Source organism: Brassica rapa, chromosome A03, assembly GCF_000309985.2.
Source record: "Brassica rapa cultivar Chiifu-401-42 chromosome A03, CAAS_Brap_v3.01, whole genome shotgun sequence".
NCBI classification, from domain to species: Eukaryota; Viridiplantae; Streptophyta; class Magnoliopsida; order Brassicales; family Brassicaceae; genus Brassica; species Brassica rapa.
In genome coordinates, this window is record NC_024797.2 from 16,862,072 (window position 1) to 16,873,473 (window position 11,402).

Consider the following 11,402-nt stretch of genomic DNA (forward strand, 5'->3'; position numbering starts at 1 on the left):
AATGTACTTTGTCCATTTTTTAAATTGTGTATTTCCTTTTCTTATACTTTCTATTTGCGTAATATCTATATTTTACATTTTAAGATGGATGCTTAAATCTTAATATACTTTTTCCATTGTTTTTAAGTTGTGTATTTCTTTTTCTTATACTTTCTATTTACTTAATATCTATATTTTGCATTTTAAGATAGATGTTTAATATTTAATATACTCTTTCCATTTCTTATAAATTGTGCATTTACTTATTATTGTATATATAATTTGTATATTTATAATATTTACTTATTATTTATTTTTCTATATATTGAGTATTTCTCTTTCTTATACTTTATATTTAGTTAATTTATATATTTTATATTTTAAGATAGATGGTTAAATCTTAATGTATTTTCCATTTTTAGTGTAAAGCGGCAATGTTCAATAGAAGAACTTGGACAAATAGTCAAATAGTTATATTTATGTTTTTTTTCTTTTTTTATATAATGGTAATGTTACATTATGGAGATAAGCCGTTTTTTTAGTGAAAATTGTAAGCTTACATATGTTTAATGTAGTTTTTCTATTTTTTTTATGTTGTGTGTTTACATATTATTGTTATTTTTAAATGTAAAATGGTAATCTTACATATGTTTAATGTAGTATTTCCATTTTTTATGTTGTATGTTTACATATTATTTATTATTTTCGAAATTATATATAATGTTTTTTTACAAAATAGTAATATTACATTATGGAGATAATCCGTTTTTTAGTGAAAAATGGTAATCTTACATATGTTTAATTAATGTAGTTTTTCCATTTTTATGTTGTATGTTTACATATTATTATTTTTAAATAAAAATGTAAAATGATAATCTTACATATGTTTAATGTAGTATTTCTATTTTTTTATGTTGTATGTTTACATATATTTATTATTCTTGAAATTATATATAATGTTTTTTGTTTTTTTTATAAAACGGTAATGTTATATTATGGAGATAATCCGTCTTTTTTTTTAAGTGAAAAATGGTAATCTTACATATGTTTAATGTAGTTTTTCTATTTTTTGTGTTGTATGTTTACATATTATTTATAATTTTCAAAAATTTGTAATATTTTATGCCACGTGTCATCTTTCGAGAGAAGTTTTTTTTGCTAATGTGGACGCTCTATGGAGCCTCAAAAGGTCCCTTTTATTAGTAGAGATTATTTAATGTGTTATCAATACCTGTCTACAAAAAAATAATTAATAAGTACATAATTCTTTTTGAAGCACAGTCAGTAAAAGGACTCTGAACTTTTTCCATTTTTCATTTGCGGAGTTTCATTTTTAGTCAAATGACATTTGAAAAGTTTAACAGTGTCATTTTAACAAATCCTCTCTTAAGAAAATGAATCGCAGAAAAGTATTTAACTTTTTAGTGGGCAGGTCGTTCCATCTCTACCATTGAGACTCTTTCTGTCTACTATTGAGACTCTTTCAAGACCCTTCTGTCTATATGGCTTCGATAATGTCTTTTAGTGTCTTTACTTTTGTTCCATCTTTTTTTACTATAGTAACTTAGCATATTTGAACATAAGCACTGATATCTATCGTTAAGTGTTTGATTACCAAACTACACGGCACATTAAGTCTGACGTTGTTGTCATTGTCGCCGTTCCACACTACCACGTGTATCTCTTTTTCTTCTTTTTATCTCAAAAAAATTTGTCAACATTTTATGTTTTGGAGGAAAACAAAAACAAATCGTCATCAAACTACCCTTTACTTAGATGTCATCGTTATGCTAAAATAGAAATCATCGAAAGAGAAAATTCAATTGTCAACTTAAAGATCCAAAAAAAAATATTCGCTTCCCATCTTTATTTTATTAATGCACCTGTTTAACTATTAGTTTATATTCATCGATTGTGGTGGAGACAAGTTATAAAGATGTTCCCTTATTTATATTGCTAACATTAATTCACAATGTCCCATTGGTTTATAAAATTTACAAAACGACACTAAATTCATTAATTATGTTAACAGTTTTTTGTGGGGAAAATTTGCTCCTTTAAAAGTATTGGGGTTGTTCTGTATTTCTTGAAAATAAATTCCGTTGGCTTCCAGTTTCAAGTTAAGGCGGGTATTTACACGTGGCAGATACGATGAATCCCGCGTATCTCAACCAATAAGATTCTAGCAAGCAAAATGATTATTGTCTAGTTGCCGCCACACGCTCGCGACATCACGCGCTATAACAATTGGGCCTTTTAAACTTGGACCCACGGCCCAAGTTAAAGTCTCCGGCTCGGTGATCGGAATCCGATCAACCCGACGGTAACTTTTCTTCGTTTTCGACAGTGAAAAAGATTTAAAAAAAATGTTTTCACATATGCCATTGTCCTTGGTGCATTGTTGAAAGAAGACAATCTTCTTTGTTGAAAGAAGACAATCTTCTTTTACTAGCTTCGCTTATTTTCTCCGCCGCGAGATTTTATCCCCGTCGTCTCTGTTCGCCGCCGCAACCTCCTCAGGGTAGGATTAGGTCAAGGATTTCGTCGGATCTCGCGGAGGAGGACGGAGATTGCTTCAGATGGCGTTGACAGCTTCCGATTTACCGGCGATGTACTCGTTGCTAGCGAATTCCATGAGCGGCGACGAGTCCGTTCGTCGGCCGGCGGAGGCGGCTCTTTCTCAGTCGGAGAGTAGGCCTGGTTTCTGCTCCTGCCTCATGGTTCGTTATCTAATCTAACGCTCTTAGCGCTTTGGATTCTGCTAATGCGAAGCTTGATTGATTCACTTCCCTCTCGTTTTTGGTTTGCAGGAAGTGATTGCGTCTAAGGATTTGGTGTCTCATGTGGACGTTAGGTTGATGGCGTCTGTTTACTTCAAGAACAGTATCAACCGTCATTGGAAGAGCAGACGAAATGCTTCATCGTAAGTTCCATCTTCTCCGGAATTAATTGGTGATAAGTGGATTGGTCCGGCTATCTTATATATTATTAAGGATCCCTTGATTACACTTGCTGGCTGGGTTAGACTTTTGGATGTGTAGTGGCGTGAGCTCCTTGAAGTTACTACTCTATTACTTAGGCTTTGACACTCTTTGCTTGGAATTTTCACAGGGGTATAAGCAATGAGGAGAAGATTCATTTGAGGCAGAAGCTGTTGTCTCACTTGAGAGAAGAGAACTACAAGGTGTTGTAACTTGTAACGTTAGCATTCCGTGGCTGCATCAACTGTGACATATAGTGGAAATGTATCTCATTTTTATTTTATTTGTTGCAGATAGCGGAGATGTTGGCTGTTCTCATATCGAAGATAGCCCGCTTTGATTATCCTAGGGAATGGTCAGCATTTTCATTTGATAACTCTAATTGATTGATGACAGTATCTTCTTTGGTTTGAGGGTTTTTTTGGATTGATTCTTTTAGCGAAATAAATGTTTTTTTTGTGCTTTGTGATGTCAGGCCCGACCTGTTTTCGGTACTAGCGCAACAGCTTCACTCAGCTGACGTTCTTGCTTCTCACAGAATCTTTATGATTCTTTTTCGAACTCTAAAAGAGTTGTCCACTAAACGTCTCACGGCAGATCAGAGAACTTTCGCTGAGGTGTGTATGCTACTATGTCTTCATCCCTTAGATCAATTTATTTTCTCCTATTGTGTATATTGTAGGATCAAAGCTTGGATCTTTGCTTTAGTTAAGGATAAGGTCCAGTTTATTTTGTTGGCAGATCTCGTCGCAACTCTTCGACTTTAGTTGGCACCTTTGGCAAACTGATGTCCAAACAATTCTACGTGGCTTTTCAACAATGGCTCAGAGCTATAGTTCAAATAGTGCCGAGCAGCATCACGATGAGCTTTTTCTGACTTGCCAGAGGTGGTTTCTATGTTTGAAAATAGTCCGCCAACTCACAATTTCTGGATTTCAAAGCGATGCCAAAAGCATACAGGTAGATTACACTATACTTCTCCGTGATACTTTTCAGTCCTTTATTACATCCATGTTCATTTATCTTCCTTCTATGAACTAGTGGTATATTTTCACCAAAGACGTGTTACGTTGACCCCGAAATTTCTTCTTTTAGCTTCCGTAGTTAAGCTGAATCTATAACCTTAGTAGATTGATAAACTATTTCGGAATATAGATGTCGCTCTTTCTTTCAGACATTTACTCTACATGCAGATATATGATATACAGCTAACTCTTTTCTTTCAGGAGATTAAACCAGTGAAAGAAGTATCTCCTCTGCTCTTGAATGCGGTTCAGTCGTTTCTTCCATATTGTGAGTTTGTTTTTAGCTGATGAACATTTTTTCATGCATATGACAAAAGCACATAGAACTAACTCTATATTAAAGATGTTTTTTCCTCCGTTTGTTTATGCAGATTCATCTTTTCAGAATCGAGATACTAAATTCTGGGAGTTTGTAAAGAAGGCATGTGTCAAGCTGATGAAAGTGTTAGCCGCAATCCAAAGCAGACATCCTTATTCCTTTGGAGATAAATGTGTTCTTCCAGTCGTAGTGGATTTCTGCTTAAACAAGATAACAGATCCTAAACAGGCATCGTTGCCGTTTGAAGAGTTTTTTATTCAGTGTATGGTGATGGTGAAATCTGTACTTGAGTGTAAAGAGTATAAGCCTAGTCTAACTGGTCGAGTGATGGAAGAAAATGGAGTTACATTTGAGCAGAGGAAGAAGAATGCTTCAAACGCAGTTAGTGGCATTGTGTCTTCACTTTTACCCAACGAAAGGATTGTTCTTTTGTGCAACATACTAGTGAGAAGGTATCCTTCTAACCAATAATAAGATGTGTGAATCCAAGTATCGTTATTGTATGGACATACTCAGCCATGCAACATTCAGGAGAGTCACTGACGTGCATGTAAAATATTTGAGAAGGGATTGTTACTCTTGGGACCTTCTGGATTTAGTTTGAAAAATATTGCATGGATCGTCTTAATGCTGTCATGCATTCCTACCTCCATACAGTCACCGCTCTATGGTGGTCGTATGAATGATGGCGGGGAAAATACTTTACTAAAATTTAATCATCAACATTTCAACAGGTATTTTGTTCTAACAGCAAGTGACCTAGAGGAGTGGTACCAAAACCCTGAGTCCTTTCATCACGAGCAGGACATGATTCAGTGGTCTGAGAAATTGAGGCCTTGTGCAGAAGCTCTATATATGGTTTTGTTTGAGAACTACAACCAAGTAAGTAGCAGATAGTCTTAAGCATTTCAGCCTGTTCTGAAAAGTATGCTAAATCTAACCCAAAAAATAAGAGACAAGAAGTCTGCTAATTTATATAAACTGATACTTACTCTTTCTGTCTTCATTGTTGTGAACAGCTCCTAGGACCTATTGTTGTGTCCATCCTTCAAGAAGCAATGAATAATTGCCCCCCTTCTGTCACTGAAATAACACCAGCGCTACTTCTTAAAGATGCAGCATATGCTGCTACTGCATATGTCTACTATGAGCTCTCGAATTATCTTAATTTCAGAGATTGGTATGCTCTTTGATCTTTTAATGCCTACGCTATTTTCATCTCGTTTAAACATGGCTGTGTAATTCGTAACGAAACCTTCGTTTTGCCAGTCAGCAGAATGTGACAAGAGTTTTTGATTAGTTAAGTAAATAACGTGCCCTTCTTAATGATCGGGCGATTTGGATGCAGGTTTAATGGTGCACTATCCCTTGAGCTGTCAAATGACCATCCAAATAGGCGTATCATCCACCGAAAAGTAGCAATGATATTGGGACATTGGGTTTCAGAGGTAATGTTGTTTTACTTTGGCTTTACCTTTTTTATGCTGCAAATATTGACTACACTTAGAGGGAATTGCATCTTATGTTCTGTAGAAAATGCATCTTATCACTGCATGAAAGATGATTATGGCATAAATATGCAAAATGAAGTAATGTCTTGTCCGAATAAGTTGAGTTAGAGGAATAATCATCCAAAAGCAAAACAATTTGGCTATTTTGTAACAAGAGGTTAATAGGATTAGCTGCCCTGTTGATTTTTGTTATCTACTCTACCATAGGTTTTCTTAATTATTTATTTGTTTGAAAATTTGTTGGCTGATGGTTTATGACTGATGATAATAACCTTTCAGATTAAAGATGACACAAAAAGAGCAGTCTATTGTTCTTTGATAACATTGTTACAGGACAATGACCTCGCTGTAAAGGTAGTCTCATCCTATCACATATTTGTTGCTTTTCTCTTACTGTCTTGCATTAAGGTCGGATTTTACTCCCGTTTTTTTTTGTATTTTGTTAGCTGCCTCTGAGATTTTCTGTTTGCTTATGTAGCTGGCAGCTAGTAGATCATTGTGCTTACATGTTGAGGATGCGAATTTCTCGGAGCAATATTTTATTGATCTTCTTCCAATCTGTTGGGAGTCATGTTTCAAAATGGTTGAGGAAGTTCAAGAGTTTGATTCGAAGGTACATGATCTAGCTGCCTCAAATTCATTCCAGCCTTCCATTCTTGTCATTCTTCTTCCTCAAATGACGCAGACGGTTCTCTATCTCTCCATCTAATTATCCTTTCTTTTTTCTCAGGTTCAAATTTTGAACTTGATTTCTGTTCTTCTTGGGCATGTTAGTGAAGTCATTCCGTACGCACAAAAGTTGGTGCAATTCTTCCAGAAGGTATAATATCATTTTTTGCTCTATATGTTTATTCAAATCTTGGTGCTCAAATGACGCCTTATTATCTATGTGCTTGACTTAATAACAGGTGTGGGAGGAATCTTATGGTGAAAGCCTTCTACAGATTCAGCTTCTTGTTGCACTACGGAGTTTTGTAATTGCGCTTGCTTATCAGTCTCCCATTTGCTATAGCATACTGCTTCCAATTCTCCAAAAGGGAATTGACATTAATAGCCCTGATGCACTCAACCTTCTGGAAGATAGCATGGCAGTAAGTTTCCACTTCGTAACATATATACCTTTCTTTTCTGCTGATACAAATGTGATACAAAAATGACGCCGAACATATGCAGTTATGGGAAACCACACTTTCCTATGCTCCTATGATGGTGCCCCAGCTACTAGCATGCTTTCCCTATATGGTGGACATCATTGAAAAAAGTTTCGATCACTTACAGGTTAGCTTTTTAAGTTTTCAAGGAGTTAACGTTTTGATTCGTTAATAACGTAAAGTCGCGGCTCAGATCTACTGAAACATGCTGTGTCAGTCATACCTTAAAGACATTCAAAATGACCATATGCCCCTTAATTTTTGCACTAACATCTTAACCAAAAGTAGGTTGCTGTCAGTATCATGGAATCATACATCATTTTGGATGGAGGGGAATTTCTTAATATGCATGCTTCAAGTGTAGCAAAGATTCTTGATCTTATTATTGGAAATGTAAATGATAAGGGGTTACTCTCGATTCTTCCGGTGATTGACATCTTAGTTCAGGTGCGTTTCATTTCTCACTTTCTTAATTACAAACCCTTATCTTTTGGATTACATATAAATTGACCAGTGATGGAACTTTTATTGCATCATTACGATGTACAGTGTTTGTCATGACTGTTTTTATATATGTATATGTTTGAAAGTGTGGACAAATAACAACTTCTTGATTTAAAGTATTTTCTCTTGTATTGAACAGTGTTTTCCTGCGGAAGTGCCCCCTCTCATCAACAGCTGTTTACAGGTAAATTTCGAGTTCTCTTTTTGATTGATGAAAGATTCATATTCTTCCTTGAAACACTTGTTGGCATCTCTCAGAAACTGGTTATTATTTGCTTGAGTGGTGGGGATGACCGAGATCCATCCAAGACGGCAGTTAAAACGTCTTCAGCTGCTATCCTGGCGAGGATTCTGGTGGTGAACACCACTTACTTGGCCCAGTTAACATCTGATTCATCTCTCTCAGTGTTACTCCAACAAGCAGGGGTCACAATCGAAGACAGCGTACTCTTTTGCCTCACCGACATTTGGCTCGACAAGGTCAGTGGTGAACGTATTTTGAACAACTGGTTGTTTGACCAGCTTTCTGGAACTTTTAACTTGTTTTAGAATGTGCTTTGCGGAATCTTTAATGTTGTTAAATGGTCTTTCGTTTTGATCCTAAGCAATAGCTCTTTTCTAAACCACTCTGCATTTTGCATATTATCCTCCGACTCACTTTATTATTACATCTACTCTTGTGCAGGTGGATAATGCGTCTCCCATGCAAAAAAAGACATTTGGATTGGCTCTTTCCATAATACTTACACTTAGAATGCCTCAAGTTCTTGACAAGCTTGATCAAATACTAAGGTACATGCTTGCACAATCGAATATTAACAACTGGATTTATGTATCTATTTATGTATCTATGTTGATCGTGTTTCTGGAAACAGTACATGCACCAGTGTAATCCTTGGTGGAGACAGAGATCTAACAGAAGACGAATCAAGGTTATATTAAGTTTAAATGCTTGTAGAAATATTTAGTTTCCAAGCCAGTTTTGTGATTTGTTATTGAACTGTTAACACTTCAATATTATTATCTGAAAAACTTACGATTTGTAATTCCAGCGGTGACATGAGTTCAAGCAGGTCTCAAGGAGAAGGAACCCCACCTAGCAAAGAGTTACGTAAAAGTCAGGTAAAAGCTAGTAATTTTTTTTTAACGAAGCAGCTTCCACAAAACCACTGATTCTAACGCAGTTTGTAAATTTTTCTATCTTGTTATAAGATCAAAGTTTCCGATCCAATCTACCAGATGTCATTGGAGAAGTCAGTGCGTGAGAATCTTCAGACATGTTCCACATTGCATGGAGATGCCTTCAATTCTGCAATTAGTAGGATTCACCCATCAGAGCTTGCACAAGTGAAACAAGCTTTAAAACTGCCGTGATTATATATTATTTTGCCTCTTCATTGGTTGATTCCATATCACTTAAAAGAGCAGCAGTATTCAAGTGAGTTTCTGATCCCTCATTATTGAGTCTTGTATTTGTATATGGTATGGTGATGTATCTCCACCTTTTGAGCTGACTCGCAACTTAATCATATCTGTTCAGGTGAATGAGTGAGTTTTTCTTCTCTTTACCATATGCGTTGTCTCCTCTGCGTCCTTGGCGGTTTGAGGAACTCTGGTACGTGCGTTAGGTGCGTCTCTTTGAGCTCCCCGTGGGATTTTTAGCCCTGCAAGGACAAAAGGAGAGGGTCGTTAGAACTTCTTTTTACTTTCATATGCTTGAGTTTAATATGTCAGTTCATTCTTTCAAAACCAACACAGAACATCAGTTATATTCGGGTACGTTGTGTCCCAATAGTTATATATGAAGAGAAGGGTGGGAGTTGTTAAGAGTTTCATTCTTCACGTTCCTACTCTGTTGATTTATTTATTTTTCCAGAATTTGGTTTCATTATGCTATCGTTTCGTGATTCATTCTCAACGGCTTCAATCGAATATTTTCTTGATTCGAGATTTTATGCAAACTAACAGAGTTTTAGGCAACTAAAAGGCCATATGTTGGTGGCTATATCAAATTTTATTAAATAGCTTAATCACATTTTCATGCACTGAGAAATTCTTGTATTAATGATCACCAACAAATCCAAAATGGTAACTAATCACTTTTCCAGAAGACTCTTCACTTGCGGTACTGTCGAATCTCTTTTACAACGCCGTCGGTCAACGAGTCAACATCATGATTCTTTCCGTAAAATTTCACAAAACTCATCTCCGGACTCATCAAGTACCTATATTCCACACAAACCAAATATCAAACCTCCAACTCAAAAGAAACAATCAAAAACACTACCATAAGCTTCCTAACAAATACTCTGTAAAAGGGATAATAAGTAGACACGTACATGACGATAGAGTGATCAACGAGATAGTCTGAATCTTCCTCTTCTGTCTTCATGTAGTACACCCTGTAAGAACGGGCCACCGATTTGATTTCTTCAGGGCTCCCAGTTAACCCAACCAGTTTCGGATGAAATTCTACAATAAACCATATGAATTTTCATTTCAAGAAACAAAATCATCTTTACCGAGTTAAGAAGATAATCTACTCTACCTTTGACATATTCATGTACTTGTTCAACTGTGTCTCTTTCAGGATCCACAGAGATAAACACTGGAACCACATCTACTCCAGACTTTTCCTCTGTGTAAAAAATGTGATACAACCTTAGCGAAAAACTATACCCACACAAAATGAAAAAAAAAATGCTAAGGAAACTCACTGATTTTGTCAATGGAAGCAGATAACTTAATAAGCTCGTCAGGACAGATATCAGGACAATGAGTAAACCCAAAGTACAAGACGGTCCATTGTCCCATCAGGTCTTTCTCCGTAATACGCTTCCCATCGTCTCTTACAAGACTGAATGGTCCTCCAATGGCTGCTTTTCCAGCAGATGGTCCCTCCTTCACGGCTATAGAACTTGTATTTATATCTAACGACACCATCAAGAAACCAGGTCAATATACAAAAAAAGAATAATAGTAGACCAGTCCTAGAATCCTAGTATACAGTGTTTATCACGTAACGGTACTCTACATGATAAAGTTGTGACATTGCTAGAAAAAAAGCAAACTCACCATGAGATGAGTACCTTGGATATGACGTTTCTTCTCCCTATCATAATAGTAGACCAGTCCAGCACCAGTAGCAAACAGCAGGAAGAAGCTCATCCACGAAACCGGCTTTATTTACCAAAATGCCACCATCAAGACATCATCATTAAGTCTTTTAACAGAACCAAGAGTTTAGGTAATGGAAACATCTATCAAAAAAAAAAACGATTTACCGCTCCGCGAACGTCTTTTCCGGAAGCTCGTTCGTTTTTCTGATCGGATCCTCCGGATTTTGTTTCCGGGTCGTTGGATTTAGGAAGCTTAGAGGTTGTATCGGAAGCGAAAGTGCTCAGCAAACATCTCTGATTCATTTTCAACCGTTCGATTCCACAGCTAAGTGAAAATAATTGTCGAACCGATAGAGGAAGAGAGGAATCTCCATGACGAAGCGCGTCGGAGATGCAGGGAGGAGATTGTAGATAGCTTGAGGCGCGAAGTCGGTGAACGGAACGAAGACGGCTTGCTGTTCTACATAGAGCAGACGCCATTTGACGTCGGATCGGAGTTTTTCACTGGGGGTTTTAGTCTGAATAGAACAAGAGAAGGTTTTTTAGTTTTACAATGTAATAAACTTCTAGTAAACGGCAAGGTTTGCACACGCCTTTCAATAAAACACCATACTGTTTAGTACGTTAGGCCCACTGTTGTCTAGCGTTACGGCCCATTAAGCTAGTTTAAGACTTTAGGTATCCTTTAATTTTATGTATTTACGTTTTCCACCCTAAATTAACACATTTTTATCAATATACTCCGCCTCTATCTCAACCATAAAGATTAGTATATTTTGGTGAACTTTACGGTTAGGCAGTCAAGATTATAAC

At 36.3% G+C, this 11,402-nt stretch overlaps 2 protein-coding genes across 2 annotated transcripts; one reads left to right on the top strand and one right to left on the bottom strand.

Moving 5' to 3' along the window:
* Nucleotides 1–2,254: 2,254 nt before the first annotated feature.
* LOC103859319 (importin-11) lies at nt 2,255–9,345 on the top strand. Its single transcript, XM_033288120.1, has 24 exons — nt 2,255–2,699; nt 2,790–2,902; nt 3,091–3,163; nt 3,254–3,315; nt 3,436–3,577; nt 3,702–3,920; nt 4,187–4,253; nt 4,357–4,756; nt 5,039–5,186; nt 5,324–5,484; nt 5,653–5,752; nt 6,095–6,169; nt 6,294–6,428; nt 6,546–6,635; nt 6,724–6,906; nt 6,989–7,093; nt 7,255–7,413; nt 7,610–7,654; nt 7,729–7,950; nt 8,156–8,262; nt 8,346–8,402; nt 8,523–8,592; nt 8,683–8,908; nt 9,011–9,345. Exons 1-23 carry the CDS (start codon nt 2,559–2,561, stop codon nt 8,842–8,844), a joined length of 3,036 nt encoding a protein of 1,011 aa, XP_033144011.1. The 5' UTR covers nt 2,255–2,558; the 3' UTR covers nt 8,845–8,908; nt 9,011–9,345.
* Nucleotides 9,346–9,392: 47 nt separating this feature from the next.
* Nucleotides 9,393–11,318, bottom strand: LOC103859318 (protein SCO1 homolog 1, mitochondrial). The gene is made up of 6 exons (XM_009136829.3): nt 10,755–11,318; nt 10,560–10,650; nt 10,188–10,400; nt 10,019–10,108; nt 9,810–9,942; nt 9,393–9,695 (listed from the first exon to the last, which is right to left on the bottom strand). The coding sequence occupies exons 1-6, from the start codon at nt 11,067–11,069 to the stop codon at nt 9,587–9,589; spliced, it is 951 nt and encodes a 316-aa protein (XP_009135077.1). The 5' UTR covers nt 11,070–11,318; the 3' UTR covers nt 9,393–9,586.
* Between the last annotated feature and the right edge of the window lie 84 nt (nt 11,319–11,402).

Bases quoted from the DNA above. Each gene is read 5' to 3' on its own strand.
- LOC103859319 (XM_033288120.1), top strand. From the start codon at position 2,559: ATGGCGTTGACAGCTTCCGATTTACCGGCGATGTACTCGTTGCTAGCG. The intron at 7,414-7,609 runs GTGCGTTTCATT...TGTATTGAACAG, and splicing joins TGATTGACATCTTAGTTCAG to TGTTTTCCTGCGGAAGTGCC. The intron at 7,655-7,728 runs GTAAATTTCGAG...GGCATCTCTCAG, and splicing joins TCATCAACAGCTGTTTACAG to AAACTGGTTATTATTTGCTT.
- LOC103859318 (XM_009136829.3), bottom strand. From the start codon at position 11,069: ATGGCGTCTGCTCTATGTAGAACAGCAAGCCGTCTTCGTTCCGTTCAC. The intron at 10,109-10,187 runs GTGAGTTTCCTT...TTTTTTACACAG, and splicing joins TGCTTCCATTGACAAAATCA to AGGAAAAGTCTGGAGTAGAT. The intron at 9,696-9,809 runs GTACGTGTCTAC...TGTGGAATATAG, and splicing joins GTTGATCACTCTATCGTCAT to GTACTTGATGAGTCCGGAGA.